This window comes from Nomascus leucogenys, chromosome 3 (genome assembly GCF_006542625.1).
Source record: "Nomascus leucogenys isolate Asia chromosome 3, Asia_NLE_v1, whole genome shotgun sequence".
In the NCBI taxonomy this organism is placed as follows: Eukaryota; Metazoa; Chordata; class Mammalia; order Primates; family Hylobatidae; genus Nomascus; species Nomascus leucogenys.
This window is the reverse complement of record NC_044383.1, coordinates 137,786,929-137,805,724: the sequence shown is the minus strand read 5'-3', so window position 1 is coordinate 137,805,724 and position 18,796 is coordinate 137,786,929. Positions and strand designations below refer to the sequence as shown.

The 18,796-nt window shown below is 39.5% G+C and overlaps 1 protein-coding gene across 7 annotated transcripts in view; it reads right to left on the bottom strand.

Moving 5' to 3' along the window:
• The window catches only part of ESR1 (estrogen receptor 1), a 445,612-nt gene that overhangs the window by 288,215 nt on the left and 138,601 nt on the right, over positions 1-18,796 (bottom strand). For 6 of the 7 annotated variants that reach the window (XM_003255892.3, XM_003255891.3, XM_012506024.2 and 3 more), the window contains one exon: positions 3,127-3,317. In XM_003255892.3, the coding sequence (XP_003255940.1) occupies positions 3,127-3,317 (191 nt within the window). Of the gene's footprint in view, positions 1-3,120; positions 3,318-18,796 lie in introns of all 7 variants that reach the window. The other variant, XM_012506023.2, reaches the window with a different exon arrangement.

The window sequence follows — 18,796 nt, the reverse complement described above, 5'->3', positions numbered from 1 at the left end:
TTTTCTATCATCGCATTTCCAGGGTCTTGCATAGGGCTTTGTTAGTAAAGCTAGTCAATGAATAAATGAATGAATGAAGAACTGAATAATTTTAAGGTTAATAACTCTGCCTTCTTTCTAGGCTTCTTCCAGAACTTTGGACTCAATACTCATCCCATTTTAAAAACCTAAGATAAGTGACTTCACACTATGATACACAAGAAGTTTCTGAAACCAAGTGGAATTGCATTTTTATATGCTACAGTTTCAGTAAAATTCTACTAGCTGGTCTGCGTATACAAGACGGAGATAAGAGGTTTTTGTTGTTGGTGGTGGTGGTGGTGGTGGTGTTTTGTTTGTTTTTTGAGATGGAGTCTCACTCTGTCACCAGGCTGGACTGCAGTGGCATGATCTCAGCTCACTGCAACCTCCGCCTCCCAGGTTCAAGCAATTATCCTGCCTCAGCCTCCCAAGTAGTTGGGACTACAGGTGTGCACCACCACGCTCAGCTAATTTTCATATTTTTAGTAGCAATGGGGTTTCACCATGTTGGCCAGGATGGTCTCAATCTCCTGACCTTGTGATCCACTCGCCTCAGCCTCCCAAAGTGCTGGGGTTACAGGCCTGAGCCACCACGCCAGCTGAGATACTTGTTTTTAACTATCAAAGAGTAAGCAGAAATTTTTCAAAATATTTGAACTTGAGATAATGCCATACCAATGAAATATCTCACACTGTATTCATTGATTTTTATAAATATATTTTCCTTCTGTTTTTTCTGTTCTTAATGCTTAGAGACAATACTAAATGTTATGGGAATTTATATAATTTTATCTTAAATGCTGAACAAAAATGATGCAAAAAATTTGTGAGAATATTGCCATTGTTTCTTGGAGGAAGATCATTTCCACTTTCAATGTTAATAATTTTAATTTATAACTGATATTTTCATTTCTTACATCTCTCTATTGTTTTCCTTATCTTTGTCATACAGGTAGCACTTTATCAATACTGACTTACTTTCTGATTGTATCATGAGAACAAGCACATTTACTTCCCCAAATAAATTTCCTAAATAAATTTTAAATTTTGTGGTATTATGGATTATGTCTTACACTTTTTTTTATTTCTCTCAGAACATCTAATCAAGTATAGAGTAAGTTCTCAGTAAAATGTGAATAATCAAAACTTTAGATTTAAAAATCCCCTATTCCTTTCCATAAATAAAGGTATTTAGATCAGATAAATAAACATTAAATCAGGGATCAGCCACGGGCCAGGGCTGATCCGTTACCTATTCTGATAAATAAAGTTTTATTAGCACATAATCACTTCCACGTGTTTACAGGTCACCTTACAGGCTATAATCCAGTTAAGTAGCTGCAACAGAGACTGTATGGCCCTTGTAAAGCCTAAAATATTATTATCTGGCCCTTTACAGAAAAACTTTGCCAACCACTGCTCCAAATCATTTTTACTGATGAGGAAACAGTCTCAGATCAATCCATCCAATTGTGCAGTTAGACCTATCTACTAACCATACCTCTGTCAGATGCTCTTTCACTGCCAAATTAAATGCTTGGTAAAAACAATGGTATTTTAGATTATATAAAATCACATAAACAGTAAAACCACAAATTAAGAGAGTTGTCAAAACACCTCTAAGGGCTTATACTAACCAAAATCAAAATATAAATGTCATTTTTTCTGAATTAAAATAGCATCATCTAATAAAATTAAATAGCCCGTGTGCATATATATATTTATATATGTTTAGAAAAATAATAATAAATATATTAACTTACATTTAGAATTTATATCTATATATATACACACACAAAGATTGCTATTGAGAATCTCATTAATCGTATAAAAATACCAACAAAAAAGTCCATGTGTCTCACAGCAGAGTTCTAAAAGATGTTAAAAGCAATGTGTCGAAGAAAATGCTTTTAAAATGGACCATGTTGACCTCACATGCTACTCGATTAAGATATGAACAGATTTAAAAAAAAAAAAAAAAAAAGTCCCACTGGCAACGGAAGGAGAAATAAATACTATATACCATCCCCCAGCTTTCATTTCATGTCAGGGCAGGAAAGAGCTATCACAGGAAGTCCATGAGAATCACTTCTTCAATTAGTGTTTATTAACTTAGCGGACTCTGGTTTTCAACAAATTACTTAAATCTGGGTTTTTGTAGAAGGAATCACATGAAAACTCCATCAGAAATATTCTTAGTGTTTATACTAACCTTCACTTAAGCTGAAAATGTAAACAATAAGAAGAGAGAAAAATGCTCCACACTTAAGATAAAAAATGAATTCGGTTAGCCTAAGCTGCTGTCAGATCTCTGTTCCTGTCAGATAAAGGATATTTAGCATAGGTATTTTAGGTAGTAAAAATGATTAGCGTTTCCCCAGGTTATCCTATTATAATGCAATAATACAGACACTTCTGGAGTAGAAATAAAGGATAGCTCACCGTATGTTAGCTACAATTGGTAAACTATAGACAAGAAAAGGATGGAGGCAGGCAGGGAAATGAAATGCTACAGGTAGATACTTAATAACTGTCTGGTAAAGATGATATCTCCCCCATTACAAGACACCAGCCACTGAGTCAGCTCATAGCAAAACATCCTGTCGTCCATTGAGACAAGAAAGAGATGGAAGAGAGAAAGGAGAGAACAAGCTAAACTAGAACAAAACAGAATATTTGCCTGGACAAGGCCTGAGTAGAGAGATAATTATGCATGGACAATTAACAGCATATACCAGATCATATAGGCAAAGTTGCCTACCAAACATGAATGTCCATCTGGCATTCCCCAATCAGGGCACAGACATTTCTTTTTTCCTCAGAGATCCAGCTAGTGGAATTCCTCTGTAGAGTTGCTCAAAACTGTTTGAGTCTTGCCAAAGGAAGGAAGCGGAATTACTCAGCCTCAGCTGCCCTGGCATGTGTCAACTCCTTCTCCTGAGATCCTGTCTCTTCTCCACGTTTCCACCAAAGATACTAGTGGACCTACTAGGGATTCGTGTTTTGTACAAATGGCTGATTCTATGTCTTCCTTCCTCAGTCGCTTTGGCTCTTAGGATCTGCTCATACGATCAAAAATAGAAGTCGTTTTCAACACACTATTACCTTGAATACTTCTCTTGAAGAAGGCCTTGCAGCCCTCACAGGACCAGACTCCATAATGGTAGCCTGAAGCATAGTCATTGCACACTGCACAGTAGCGAGTCTCCTTGGCAGATTCCATAGCCATACTTCCCTTGTCATTGGTACTGGCCAATCTTTCTCTGCCACCCTGGCGTCGATTATCTGAATTTGCCCTGGGGGGGAAAAAACAGTAAATCCATTAACATCAGAAAAGCAAAACATGCACTCTCTGGGAGATGCAGCAGATCCACTTTATCCTGACATTTTGAAATAATGAATCATAATGTAAGCTAATCTTTCATTACCTCTTGCCGTCTGTTGCAGCAAAAGGTGTTGCCTATTATATTAACCTTGAGGGGAAATTGTTTATTGCAAACTTGCTTTAAAAACATACTACCTGCACCAGAATATGTTACCTAGAAAAATGACAAAATGAAATTAGCTGGTTTCTAATAGACTTAATGTTTTTGCAGGAATTTACAATTATTTCAGAACCATTAGGGACCAATGCTCATTCCAACTCTAGACCACACTCAGGGTCTCTAGGAAACAGAGACAAAGCATAAAATGGCTGGGACATTTGGAACTCAGATGCTAACTGATGGACAACACAGAACATGTGTCAAAAAAATAACAATTCAAATTTGTATGTCATTGCCACATCACCCTGGATATCAGTTTTTATAACTTGAATCTGCAATTTGAAAATACTGTTCTTCAATATTCAAAACTCCCCTTTAGGAACATGTAGAGACTGAGCATAGTGGTTCATGCCTGGAATCCCAGCACTTTGGGAGGCCAAAGCAGAATTGCTTAAGGCCTGGAGTTTGAGCCCAGCCTGCACAATATAGCAAGACTCCATCTCTATAAAAATGCTTTTTAAAAAAATTAGCTGAGAATGGTGATGTGCGACTGTAGTCCTAGCTACTTGGAAGGCTGAGGTGGGAGGATCACTTGAGCCTAGGATGTCGAGGCTGCAGTAGGCTACGATCGATCACGACAACTCCAGCCTGCGTGACAACCAGAGGAACACAGAAAAAAAAATGTAGAAAGAGAGACAATGAGAGGAACACAGAAAGGAAACTGAAAATGAACAGTAAGAAAATTCTAGGAAAGCCAAGAAAATAAGGAAGTAAAATGCTTTAAGAAAGTAGAAAGCTAAAAAAAAAATGTAGAAAGAGAGACAATCAGAAGAACACAGAAAGGAAGCTGAAAATGAACAGTAAGGAAGCTGAAAATGAACAGTAAGGAGACTCTAGGAAAACCAATAAAATAAGGACATAAAATGCTTTAAGAAAGTAGAAAGCTTTACAGAGAGGATGGTCAAGAATGGCAAATGGGGCACAGAAGTCCAACAAAGCAAAGACTGGTTAAGTGAATTCAGACCTGACAAAGCAGACTCTTAGCAAGGAGTTTCCTTAGACAGGTACAGGCACAAGCCAAAATCCAGCAGATGGAATGCCAGGAGATTAAAATGAGGGAAGGCATTCCTTTGAGAACTTGGAGGAGAATAGGAAAAGATACAGGGTGGCAGCTAAAGAATATAAGACCCAAGAAAATGAATTGTTTAGAATGAAGAGACTTGAGAAGGCCTCGTGTAGACTGAAGGGCATGGGCCAGGAGAGAGGGAATGGTTGAAAGCACAAAGAAGATAAAAGAATAAAGCCAAGAAGGAAACTAGAGCAGTTGGGATTAAAAACATAGGTAAAAGAAACTGCCTCAATGAAGACAACTTGAAGAAGACTGGAAGGAAGGAGGTAAGGAAAGTAGAGGAAGATGAGTTTGCATCTCTTGCCGGACCAGGCATAGGAGTAGATGTTATATTGGACCAGGACTTGGCAGGCATGTGCAATCAAATAAAGGTGGGATAAGAGCCCAGCACAGTGCCTGGTATGTAGTTGGCACTCCATAATATATTTAAATGAATGGAGAGAGTGTTCAAAGTTGTATAAGAAAGAAAGGTAGGCAGACATTGAAAGTATAGATGGAGTGAAGGTTCCTATGAACATTTTTTAAAAAATGAAAATCCTAAGATGAGCTAAAGTCAATTGATGATAGCCCTTCCAGCAGGGTCTCCTGGCAAAGGAAGCTCAAGCTTCCTGCTTCCATTCCCCACCCAAATACCTGAACCACACTGACTTTCACTGGTCCTCCCCTTCACAAGCCCTGTCTTTCCTTTTAGCCCAAATTGTATAACCTCTCCCTGCCTTCTCACTCATTATTATGGTTCACAATTTTGTGGTAGTGATTCTCAAACTACATTTGCCATAATATTCACAAAATATTGGCTCCTTGGGTTGAGTACGTCTGACTTTGCCAATTTTGTCCATTCTAAATAACTTAGTTCTGTCTGAGGTTGGCAGCCTCAAATAGGAATTCTTTATTTTTTAATGTTCTTTAGAGAGCACTGGCTCACAGTTTTCAATTCTAGTTTGTATTCTGTTACCCATCTCTTTCCATTTCCCCACCATGCTGTCGAACCCGCCCCCATCAACCTCAAATCTTTTTATTGCTTGTTTACTAATATCTTATGCATGATTCAAGTCAGTAGCAAGCAGCTATGAATATCTAACTGTAGAAGCTTAGTGCCTTTGGAGGTGGGAGTAGATATTTAGCAAGTATGAAATTGACAGATTCAATGTCTTATAAGCCTTATTAATTGTTGTATCTAGCTCAGTGCCCAGCACATAGCAAGCATTCAATACATGTTTGTTGAATGAATGAAGGAATAAGTGAGTGAACAATATATGCATGGCCAGAAGTTCCAATGTGTCAAGTATCTTCCCACCCACGCCTACATAATAAAATGCTATATTTTTTAAATTGTGGTAAGATAGACATAACACAAAGTTTACCATCATAACCACATTTAAGTGCTCATCAATTCAATCGTGTTAGATATACTCACATCATCATGCAACCGGTCTTCAGAACATTTTCATTTCACAAAACTGAAACTCCATACCCATTAAACAATAATCCCCCATTTTCTCCTTCCCCTATCCCCTAGCAGCCACCAATCTACTTTTGTTCTCTGTGAATTTGGCAATTCTAGATACTTCATTAAGTGGAACCCTACTTTCGCTTTTTGTGTCTGGCATATTTCACTTAAGATAATGTCCTGAAGGTCCATGATGTGACTAATATGCCATTGTCTGTATATACTACACAGACTTTGTTTATCCATTCATCCATCTATAGACATCTGGATTGCTTCTACTTTTTGGCTATTATGAATAATGTTGCTATAACTAATGGGTATACAAATATTTCTTCAAGACCCAGATTTTTAATTCTTTTAGATATATACCCAGAAGTAGAATTACTGGATCATATGATTATTCTATTTTGATATTTTGAGGAATCACCAGTGTTTTCCACAGTGGCTGCACCATTTTACATTCCATGAACAAGGCACAAGGTTTCTATTTGCTCTATATCCTCTCCAACACTTACTCTCTTCTTTTTCTAATATAGTAGCCATCCTAATGAGTGTGAGGGGAATACTGCATTTTTATGTCACCTTTTGCCTGAATGCCTCTCTTATCAGCCACTCCTAATCCCCACAAACTTGAATTAACATCCCTGTTCTGAACTCTCTAGAAGATTTTTTTACTTCTCTTCTGCTACTTACTATATTAATCTTCAGTTGATTAATTCTCATTTCCATTACTATCTACAAAGTTCCTTGTGTCTTATTCATCTTTAAAATGCCATGTGCTTAGAGTATAGTGCCTCACTTGAAATAGGGACCCAACAATATTGATATCAAATGACTGAATCAACAAATTTATAGTTTCCACAATATAGATAGAATAACTAAATATTATTTTTATAAATATTGACAAAAGATTTAATAGCGAGAGCCCATTTTCCTCAGAAATAGCAAAGATGTGTGCTGTCAGCAAAATGCCATTCATCTACATTTTATCTCTAAGATGACCCCCAACTTACTGAAAATCAACTGCAGACTTTGGGCATACAAATAGAAGGCATCTAAAGAAGATGAGGAAACTACATGGGCTATATTCACTACCCATAAAGGAACTTTTTTAGCCAACTTAGGAATCCATGTAAATAACGTTGTCAATTATCATTTTGGCCCAGACTTACTCCATAAAGACTCTCAAAACGTTATTTAAAAAAAAAAAAAAAGAATATAAACTAAAAGGCAAGAGCGATCTTCTTCTGGGCTCCAAGACCCTGTGGCACGTTGAAATAACGTTCACATTGAGTATCCATCAGACCAAGATAACATAACTTCCTCTAGACAGAGAGCTGTGTCCTCAGAATACAGACTAACATAGCCCAACCATGGGCAGCAGGAAGGAACAGACTGGGAGGTGTCCATGTCTAGGCCATAAGGGGGGTCAGGCACCAACCTGGGCTTCTCTGAGTACCTATGGCTAGATCAGTCCCAGCAGATGGGCCTAGGTACAGGTCCCCACCTCATGTCTTCCTGCTGCTCTCTACCTGGCCTTGGCCCACTGCACCTGTCATAGACCTGGCATTTTTAGCCTCACAGCTCTTTAGTAGAAAGTACCTATACCATGTCTACATCCATCCTTCTTCTGCTCCCTCAGCCTCAAAGGCCCTTTGTTTTTCTGTATTATCATAGTACCAAAATGAATGTCTCTTGCTGGGCACATGGCTCATGCCTGCAGTCCCAGCTGCTCTGGAGGCTGGGACAGAAGGACCACTTGAGCCCAGGTATTCAAGGCTGCAGTGAGCTATGATTGCACCACTGCATTCCAGCCTGGGAGACAGAGTGAGAGCCTGTCTCTAAAAAATATGTAAAATAAATTTTAAAAATTTCTTTAAAGACTCTTATTTTCCTTCTTTAAAAGACTCAAAATGTTTCATGGTTTGCCTTCCTAAGGGGAGACTTCACAAACCCTAACCAAGCCCTATCCCTTTATTACAAGTGAAGGTTTATCTACTTCTTTAGCACAATTACTAAGATACCTCCTTCCTTATAAAATTCTTATCTTTTTCTCATTGAATTGTCACCAAACCTGTACCATTTCTCATCTTGGGCACTTTCTCTTAAGACTCAGATAGAAAGTTGACTGGTTTACCAAGCTACACATGAAGACATTAGATGTCCTTCAACCTAACAGATGCCTGTAGAGATTCTCTGGAAAGAAGTAGAGCTGAAGATCGAATGAGAAATGAATGCATCTATGACAATGCATTTCAACCATGAAGCACCAAGTGCAGCTAGAGAATGAAGAATAGCAGAAAAAAGGATGTCCAGAAGCATGAGAGATCATACAAAAAAGACACAATACCATTGCACCTATGGAAATAGGAAGCTTAACTGCCTTCATCTAGTTCTGTTTTCATTACATCAATTGACTACTAAATATTTTCAAATGAAAGCACCACTGATACTACATATTCAACACAATTAAGAGGGATGTCTGGGCTGGGTGCGGTGGCTCACACCTGTAATCCCAGCACTTTAGGAGGCCGAGGTGGGTGAATCATGAGGTCAGGAGTTCAAGACCAGCCTGGGCGAGATGGTGAAACCCCGTCTCTGGTAAAAATACAAAAATAAGCCAGGCGTGGTGGCAGGCGCCTGTAATCCCAGCTACTCGGGAGGCTGAGGCAGAGAACTGCTTGAACCCAGGAGGCGGAGGTTGCAGTGAGCCTAGATCATGCCACTGCACTCCAGCCTGGGCGAAAAAAAAAAAAAGAGGGATGTCTGAAGGTATTCATATTGGATCCAGAAAATAGAATCTCTTGGACCAAGTAAAAACAGAGCATAATAAAAACTATTGGCCAATAAAATTTTCATTAATCAAAGGAAAAGTTTAAAGCTCAATGCAATCAAATACTGTTGTTTTTCCAACCATAAATAATGATACCAGCTATCCAAAAGCATTATTCCCCTGATTAGCCAAGCAGTTTTAAAAATTTAAGAAGCCTTGATTTTTAAAGGAAATATTTTTGTAAAGCTAAATTTAAAGAACCAACAGATAGATGTCCACTCCCTAGAAATGTGGTTTAATTCAGTTCTAGTGCAATAACTTCATAAGGCTCCCTCATCAAATCAAGTCCCCGAAGCTATGTACACTCAAAATTCCCTATACTTGTTTTTCATGGCACTTACCACAATTTCCAATCCTATATTTGGGTGATTATTGACAAGTGTATGTTCCCCTAGTAAACAGTAAACTCCAAGAAGGCAAGAATCATGTCTCATTTGCTCCCAATTTTAACCATACACAGTAGGTCCTTGATATGGTTTGGCTGTATCCCCACCTAAATCTTATCTTGAATTGTAGCTTCCATAATTCCCATGTGTCCTGGGGGAACTCAGTGGGAGGTTATTAAATCATGGTGGCAGGTTTTTGTCTTTGCTATTCTCATGATAGTGAATAACTCTCATGAAATCTGATGGTTTTATAAAGGGCAGTTCCCTTGCACACACTCTCTTGCCTGCCGCCATGTAAGACGTGACGTTGTTCCTCCTTTGCTTTACACCATGATTGTGAGGCCTCCCCAGCCATGTGGCACTGTGAGTCCATTAAATCTCTTTTTCTTTATAATGTACCCAGTCTTGGTATGTCTTTATTAGCAGCATGATAACAGATTAATACAGTCCTTAATAAATATTTGCTAAATATATCTCCTACATCTAACTCATTACTAAATTTCATCAATTATTTCTTCAAAACACTCTGCCTATCCTTTGAATTCCTTGTTTTTGCATTTGTGTCTGACAGATCAATAATACTCCACATCTGAATTACTAGAATTACTCTCCTGCCTCCAATCATTCCTCAAACTCATCCTGCAAGCCACTGCCCAAAGAACTGTCATAAAGTACAACGTTCTCCTTTGAATACCTTGTCATTTCGTGTATCTGTGACCACTGCCTTTTCTTTGGATCATAAACCTGTTTGAGAATGTAAAAAACACTGAAACTATCTTTTCCAGAAAATACACATAAAACTCTCAAACTTCTGCCTATATTCTGGGAGTGATAAACCGGGAAACTCGTTAAAAAAAATCATCATTATATAGACTTAAGTCCAAATTCTTGAATTCCTTGCACCAACTAGCATTGGTCTCTTTGTAGCTTCCTAAGCAAAATGCTGTCAAATTCACCTCTGAGAAATTGCTCACACTACACTCGCCCACGTATTCATTGCTTCCTGTCACCTACACACATTTCATCTCTCCTGGAAAACCAAGCTCTAGTTCCACACAATTTATATGACTTATCTTAAGTATTACAGTTCACAGGGGTTCAACTTTGCATTCTTAGATACGTAACACCTTCCCTACATCTCATGACATCTACTTAGACACTAGCTTCTACGTCTGGCAACCACTCCACTTCCGTTCCCTTTGCAGTATTTTCTTTCCCCAGCAGGCTCCTAAACGCCAGTGTTCCTCAGGGCTCTGCCCTCAGCCCTCTGCCATTCTCAGATGATATTTGCTCTTTGTGGAATCTCTGCCACACCCAACTGCTGTCCCACACCCCTCCCCTGGACTTCAGACCTATGTGCTAAATACCCACTCTGCACCTCCACTTGAACAAACCAAAGAAACCTCAAAAACTCAATGCATGCAAAATTAAAATAAATATCTTTCCCAGAAAGCCCTCTCCTACTCCCACACTCCCATTTTGCCCCTGTGATCTAGCAGAAGCATTCCAGCATGCTGTTCTCTGTGCCTAGAGCACCCTTCCTCCTCCCTGAAAAACACCTGTTTATCCTCCCATTCTCAGCTTAAACTGCATTTCCTCCAGGGAGCTTTGCTGGCTCCTGGGGTTAAGTTACAGATCCCGAACTCTCCCTATTATAGTAGAGATCTTTTCACTCCCCTAACTCCAAGCCCTCAGCAGCTTCTTACCACAACAAGAGTAAAGCTCAAGTCCTTCCGTGACCTGGAAGGACCAGCACAACCCCCTGCACCTTCACCCTTGCCCCCCCACACTCCTTCCCTTGCTCCCCAAGTTCCAGGTGCTGTCACAGCTGTTCCACAAACATATCCAGGACCTCTCTGTCTCAGCACCTTCTCCCTGCCTGGCTTTCTCACACCATTCTAAACGAGCCTATTACTTTCCATCCTCTTACACTGGTTCGTTTTCTTTTCTTTTTTTTTTTTTTAATTATATTTTAAATTCTGGGATACACGTGCAGAACGTGCAGGTTTGTTACATAGGTATACACGTGCCATGGTGGTTTGCTGCACCCATCAACCTGTCATCTACATTAGGTATTTCTCCTAATGCTATCACTCCCTTAGCCCCCAACCCCCTGACAGGCCCCAGGTGTGTGATGTTCCCCTCCCTGTGTCCATGTGTTCTCATTGTTCAATTCCCACTTATCAGTGAGAACATGCAGTGTGTGGTTTTCTGTTCCTGTGTTAGTTTGCTGAGAATGATGGTTTCCAGCTTCATCCATGTCCCGCAAAGGACATTAACTCATCCTTTTTTATGGCTGCATAGTATTCCATGGTGTATATGTGCCACATTTTCTTTATCCAGTCTATCATTGATGGGCATTTGGGTTGGTTCCAAGTCTTTGCTATTGTGAACAATGCTGCAATAAACATACGTGTGCATGTGTCTTTAGAGTAGAATGATTTATAACCCTTTAGGTATATAGCCAGTAATGGGATGGCTGGGTCAAATGGTATTTCTGGTTCTAGATCCTTGAGGAATCACCACACTGTCTTCCACAATGGCTGAACTAATTTACACTCCCACCAACAGTGTAAAAGTGTTCCTATTTCTCCACATCCTCTCCAGCATCTGTTGTTTCCTGACTTTTTAATGAACACCATTCTAACTGGCATGTGATGGTATCTCATTGTGGTTTTGATTTGCATTTCTCTAATGACCAGTGATGATGAGCTTTTTTCATATGTTTGTTGGCTGCATAAATGGTTTGTTTTCTTTATGGCACTCACCACTCCCCAACGTCAAGCCAAGCCAGATTTTAATGTGTTTACTTATTGTCTGTCTTCCCCAGTGAAATGTACGCTTCATTTCCTCCAGCACCTTGAAGACAGCTTGGCATAGAAATAATTGTTGAATCAACATGTGCACAAATAAATGATTGATGCAATGGGCAAACCCTTTGCAGTGCTCTTCCCTGCCTTACCTATAGACCATAACCTCCACTGTGGCAGGGTCTGTGGTGACCTCACTTGCCATGGCCTCCCAGCTTATTCTTAGTGTCTGATACACAGTTGGATGATTAATAAATATTTGCCATCTGAGTGAGTGTATGGACATGGCGAGTCCTCTGCCAGTCCTCCCAACTCCATGCCTGCCACACCTCCACACTGCAAACCTGCCCTCCCACACTGCAGCAAGAGCCAGGCAGGGTTCTACCATGCAAAATGGACCTTCCTGTCTCCTCCACAGCCACCCTAAGGCTTCAGAATCTTCTTTAGATGGTGGGCCCCAGAAAAATAGCTTTAGCTTTAGTTATAGACTCACAGATTTTACTTATAATCTTAGGGCATTCACAGGTCTCTCGAAGTCCATGAATGTCCCACCCAAAAGACTTCAGAGTAAGACCCACCAGCCTACAGGATAAACCCAGTCTCCTTAGCCTCAGCCCATTGTAGCCTGGCCACAGTCTGCCTCTCCAACCCTACCCTTCCCTGTGATGGTTAATTTTACGTGTCACCCTGCCCTGACCAAGTTAGTACACCTCTAGCCTTCACTCACACTCCTTTCTATGTTGGTCAAAAGGCAAAAATCTCCTGAGTGACAATTACCCCTTCTCAGGTAGCAGCCAAAAAGAGTTCATTGTTTCTCATCAGAATCCGCATGTGGCCCCAGAGCATCATGTATAGAACTATTCTGGAGTCCTTATCATCATCATATAACTATGTGTCCACTGTGCATCTCCAGAAAAGAGATCCTATTATAGTCATCTTTGCTTCTCAGTTTTCTCCACGATACTAACAATAGCAGCCATTCAACAGATGGTTGTGGAATGACTAAAATTTTGTGTTCCGTATTGTATGCCTTACCTTCCCAACTAAGCTTTTCAAGAGTATGGATACTGTATTATAAGTATTTATATAACACCCACACACAGAGATACACAAAGCACCTGGAATCGCACTTTTCAGGCAGAAAATACCCAATAAATACTTACCGAATAAATTAATCAATAGAGAATTAAGAACAATTTTGCCAGAAGCATAGCTGAGTCTGTTGTTCTGACAGAAGAATGTATTCATGTAATGAGAAGGCAGTTATCAATGCTTGTATGTGTGCCAACATCTGAGTCCATCTAAATGTGGTTTCCTGTGTACCCCTCTCTGCTTTAAATATCACTATGGATGGACAGAAGTTGGAGGCAGTTTGTGTCTGTGACCAGAACATACCTCCTGGGTATTTCTAATTGCTATGCAATTTTGTATGTATTTATTTTGTATCTATTTATTTTCCACAAAAGTAAATGTGTGTTCTTAAAAAGAATTGACAAGAAGGACTCTACCTAAAATGGTAGAGTCTGGAGAGGAAAATCCTGATCCTCCTTTTTAGAAAAGCTCAAGGTAAGTGAGTCCTGGGCCAGGTCAATTCATTAACCATGTGGTAGCTATGTTCTGGGGTAGGCAAGTTAAAAATTGTTTCCTGCATGACAAAATAGGTCCTCCCAACTTTTTACAAATTACTCTAGCTCTTTTATACTGTTTATCTGAAAACTTAATATATCTATCTCATATTATCTATTTAGTGATACAATATTTATTTAATTTTATTTGTAATCACGGTGTCTTTTAGTTAATAAGCCAAGGCAGGTAATTCTCATCCCTAAAAAGTACAGAAGAAAATTTCTTCCAAATAAATGATTGGAGATATATACAGTTCAAAGAAGCTCCACGAAATCATCTAGGGAGAACGTTATGGCTGCTATTTCAGCTTCTGCACAAAGAATAGACTGCAACTTAGACTTCTGGAAAACCCGGCACGACCCTTGGTCTAATAAAGGAAAAGGGGCTGGCCAAGCAGGTGAGCAGATTTTCCCGCTAAATTGATGGTTGTGGCAGGCACTATTTGAAGCGTTTTACGTGGACTAATTCATTTAACCCTTGAAAGTACTCTAAGCAGTACTATTACAACACCAGTTGTTTTAGAAATAGTAACCAAGGTAGCCAAGGCACAGAGGAATCAGGCCACTCACCAAAGTTGTACAATCAGAAAACAGGGAGTCAAGGTCCCAGGCAGTCTGACCCCAGAGCCCGGGCTCCCAGAAGACAGCAGGATCCTTGGGAGCCCACCCAAAGGGCTCACAACCCAAGGACAAATTATTTCACATCTGGAAACAAAGTCATTACCTCAGATCTCATCCTTAAACCCAGAAATACTAAATGCCACTAGAAATCACCCGCAATTAGCTGGACGTGGTAGCTCACACCTATAATCTCACTGCTCTGGAAGGCTGAGGTGGGAGGAATGCTTCAGCCCAAGAGTTAGAGACCAGCCTGGGCAAAATAGCAAGACCCCAACTCTACAAAAAATTTAAACATTAGCCAGGTCTGGTGTGCACTTATAATTCTAGTTACTCAGGAGGTTGAGGTGGGAAGATTACTTGAGCCCGAGAGGTTGAGGCTGTAGTGAGCTGTGACTGTGCCACTGCACTCCAGCATGGGTGACAGAGAGAGAGAACCCATCTCAAAAAAAAGAAAGAAATTGTCTACAATTATTTATTGTAAGGACAGCAATACTTCTTTGAGAGAAAATGCTAATTTAATTTCTAATGCAAAGGTTAAGAACTCTGTTGCGTTCCATGAAAACAGAGTTAATGGAGCTGATAGTCATACAAGAGAATGGCTTGATGAAAGTTTGAATGTTTCCTAAAAATATGATTACAGATAATACCTAGTTTAACTCACAAATAGAAAATGATGCATCATTAATGCTCATATATACGAGTTCTGAAATTCTTTATGCACAAAGAACATTAGCATTCACCATTCAAAATTTAAGGCTCTCTGTAAAATGTCAAGAGGCTTTCCCACTCACTTAAGAAAAATGTCTTCACCCCAAAATACAAGCAAGTGTTGATTTTTCACGCTAATGGGAAACAAGAATAGGCTGGAAAAAGTTCCCTAAAAACCCATTTAGTCTGTATCTTTTTATCTTTTGTCAGTTACTAATGTGTAACCAGATGACCCAAGCTGAGTTTCACCACCTCTCCTTTCTTTATTCTTACCAATCTACTCCAAGTGCTAATGAATGGTGAGGTCTGGGAACCCAAAGATACAAGAAAGAAGGTATATGGATGATAGAAAAAAGGTAAGTCGAGAGAGAGAGAGAGCTGCAGTTTGACACCACATCTTCTTTTTTAAAAAGCCTGACTTCCAGTCTAATTTCCACAGAAAGCATAGCACTGTATTGGGAGACAATACCTTGATTTACCTGCATAATTACTAAGAAATTCATTCATTTATTCAACAGCATTGGGTGAGCATCTAGCTGAGACCAGCCAGGGAAAGTACCGGGAAAAAGGACAGATACAAATGGAGGAGAAGAGAAGAGGGAAGCCTAAGAGGAAGGAGCCCAGAAGGAAGAGAGAGCATCCAGCCTCTGCCTTGGAAAGCTGACAGCTCAAGGCAGAAGACTTTGACCCTTTGGAAATGCACTGCAAGAGTCCTAGACCCACTGACTAACATAGAAGTACAGAACTCCAAATATGAAAACACACCTGCTTACACACTGGCCCCTGGCCTGCTTTTGAATGTGATCTATAAGTCATTTCATTTATGATCCTATCCAAAAGATAGGACCAATATGTCATCACATAAAATTCCACACACACATGTCCAGAATTGCAAATGGAAATTTTTACTACAAAAATTATTTGGGAATCTGTGTGTCATTAGGGATCACATTGCTGTCAATGTGATAAATTTCAGGAAAAAGTTAAGAGGAGCAGAGTATTATGATGAAAAGATCCAGACTGAGTCATACTCTTAAGTTCTGAACAGAAAGCTGCCAATAACAATTACATGCCTTAAACAAGTCACCAAACCTCTCTGCACCTCAGTTTCTTCATCTATAAAATGAGAAATTACAACTATGTTTGCTACATTCCCCATCTGGCTCTACAATTGTGTGACCATGATTCTATCTCTTGCCTCCAACCAACAATAACATCTGTAGCCAGCTAGAATTTCTTCACTGCATCCAAGAGGGCAAAGCCCATTTTTCAAACTCTTTCCTTAGAGAAATAAAGTGGATAAAAGATGAGTTGGGGAGGGGTGGTAGCCCTGCATTTAAGTCTTCTTAGCACTCCCATGACCGAGTAATGATGACAAATGGCCATTTCATCAGAGGAAGCTGTCAGTGACAGCCATTGTGTTTCTAATGCTAAAATGATTTTCCCACAAAAAAAAAATCACTTTTCTAAAATGAGGCATCAGAAAACAGACAGAGAAAGGAAACTAAAGGAAAGAAGGAACAGAGAGACAGAGAAAAGGGGGGAAACACTTCTGTATATCTGACACATTCTTTGTTCAATGAACTCTTATCAGTAATGATGGAGGTGGGAACTTGAATAGAAGAAAAAAGAGCTGAGATATCAAAGACAAAGTAAACATAATTCATCTGTTATGACATTGCCCAGGTTAGCACACATGGTTGGAAAGAGTCCAACAGCGTATGAGTGATTCTGGAATAAAAGAGAAGTTGGACATGATGTAAAATTAAGAGAGGTTCTTTTTCCACAGAACAACTTCAACAGTGGCAAGGCCGAATTCTTAAACATAATCACACACCAGAAATTGTGACAGCTCTGAGTAGATGCTAAGGGACCTCTTTGATGTGAAAGGTAAAACTAAATCTTCTGGGTTACTCTTCCTTGACTTTCCTATCCACCCTACTGTAAGTGAGGTCAAAGAGCACCCTATCCTTTTGCCGCTCATGTAACAAAGGAAAACAGTCTTGCTTACTTTTAAGAAGACATAGCAGAGCCTTCTGCAGTGCAGTTTGCAGACGTCATCTGGAGACCCTGGGAACATAGGCTGGGAAATGTGTAGAGTTGGAGTTATATGGATGTCATGGTGACAGAAGATTGGGTTGATATGTGTGATATGCCCTACCAAGGCAGCAATTCTATGACTTGTTTAGAGTTTTGGAGTTTGGACACGCTATTACGACCTCTTTGACTTAGAGTAACACCTGCATATTGCTCTCTGGAACACTTTAACCTCTCCCTCCAGATTCATCTCCTTCTGCCCCTTCACTCCCCTTCCATGTACTTTGCAAGCCAGCAACGAATTACATGACATTCCCAAATCTGCCATGCCTGTGCTTATCCTTATGCCTTCGCTCATGTTTTTTACCTGCCAAGAATAACCTTTTCTAGCCCTTTCAAGTCTAGAGAAATCTTCATCACATTGACTCAACTTCACTCTGCTACCTCTCTTCTTTGTACCACTATCTTCTCAGCCCTCATCACACTGCATTGAAACCTACAGTTATGCAGGTTTTATACTTGTTAGCCTATGCTTTTATACCTGTGAGCAGCATCTAATAAATAGGAGGCAGCCAATACATCATTTGAATTTACTTAAGTTGAATTCGATTCAAATGAATTGTGTAGAACTCATTCTGTGATATCCCCCAAAATAATTAAAAATACTTTGAGAGGTCAGTAAATCAGTCCTGATATGTGCCTAGTTACCTGCACAAAGTTCCCATAGGCAACAAAAGACAATAGAGCAAAATAAATTTCAATTTTGGATAAGTCATTTCCAGTTTACTAGGATTTTCTAAGCCAGTATCTAAGGGACTTGGGACCAAGTTACATAATATGTAAATAATTCTGTGTCATTTTCCTCATTTGAAAATAAGAATAATAGCATTTTCTCTATCTGGAGAGATGATGACATTGTATAACATTTATGAAAAGAAGTTAAAACTCATGAAGCCAGATGCTCGATGTTAATCTTTAAAACCTGCTTTGAAGTGCATACATAGTAGTCTTTCGGTAAATGGACTATGCTGCAAAGGTTTTTAATTACTATGCAATACTTGACTCCTCTCTCATGTCACATCCAACACGTCAGGAAATTTCATCAGCTCGACCTTCAAAGTGTGAATCTATACAAACTCTTGATATTTAAAGACATAGTGTTAACTTTTAAAATATAATGGTATTATAGTTGGACTTTTAAAAATAGTCTTCATCCTTTGGAATTGTATACGGAAATATTTACAAATGAAACATCATAGTTGAAACTGGGCGATGTGTACATGAAGGATCATTATGCTCTTCCACTTCTGTAAAGGTTTGAAAATGTTCACAATAAAATGTCAGATCAGGTCATTCCTCTCTTTCAAACCTTTAATTGGATTTTCGACTCACTCAGAGTAAAAGTCAGAGTCCTGAGGACTCTGTGCCCCACGTTCCTCTCCTTACCTACCTCCAACTTCTTTTTTATTCTTTTTTTTTTTTTTTTGAGACAGGGTCTCACTCTGTCACCCTGACATGATCTCAGCTCACTGCAACCTCCACCTCCTGGACTCAAGTGATCCTCCCAACTCAGCCTCCCAAGTAATTTGATCCTCCCATCTCAGCCTCCCAAGTAACTGGGACTACAGATGCACGCTACCACATTCAGCCAATTTTCTTTGTATTTTTTTGTAGAGATGGGGTCTCACCAT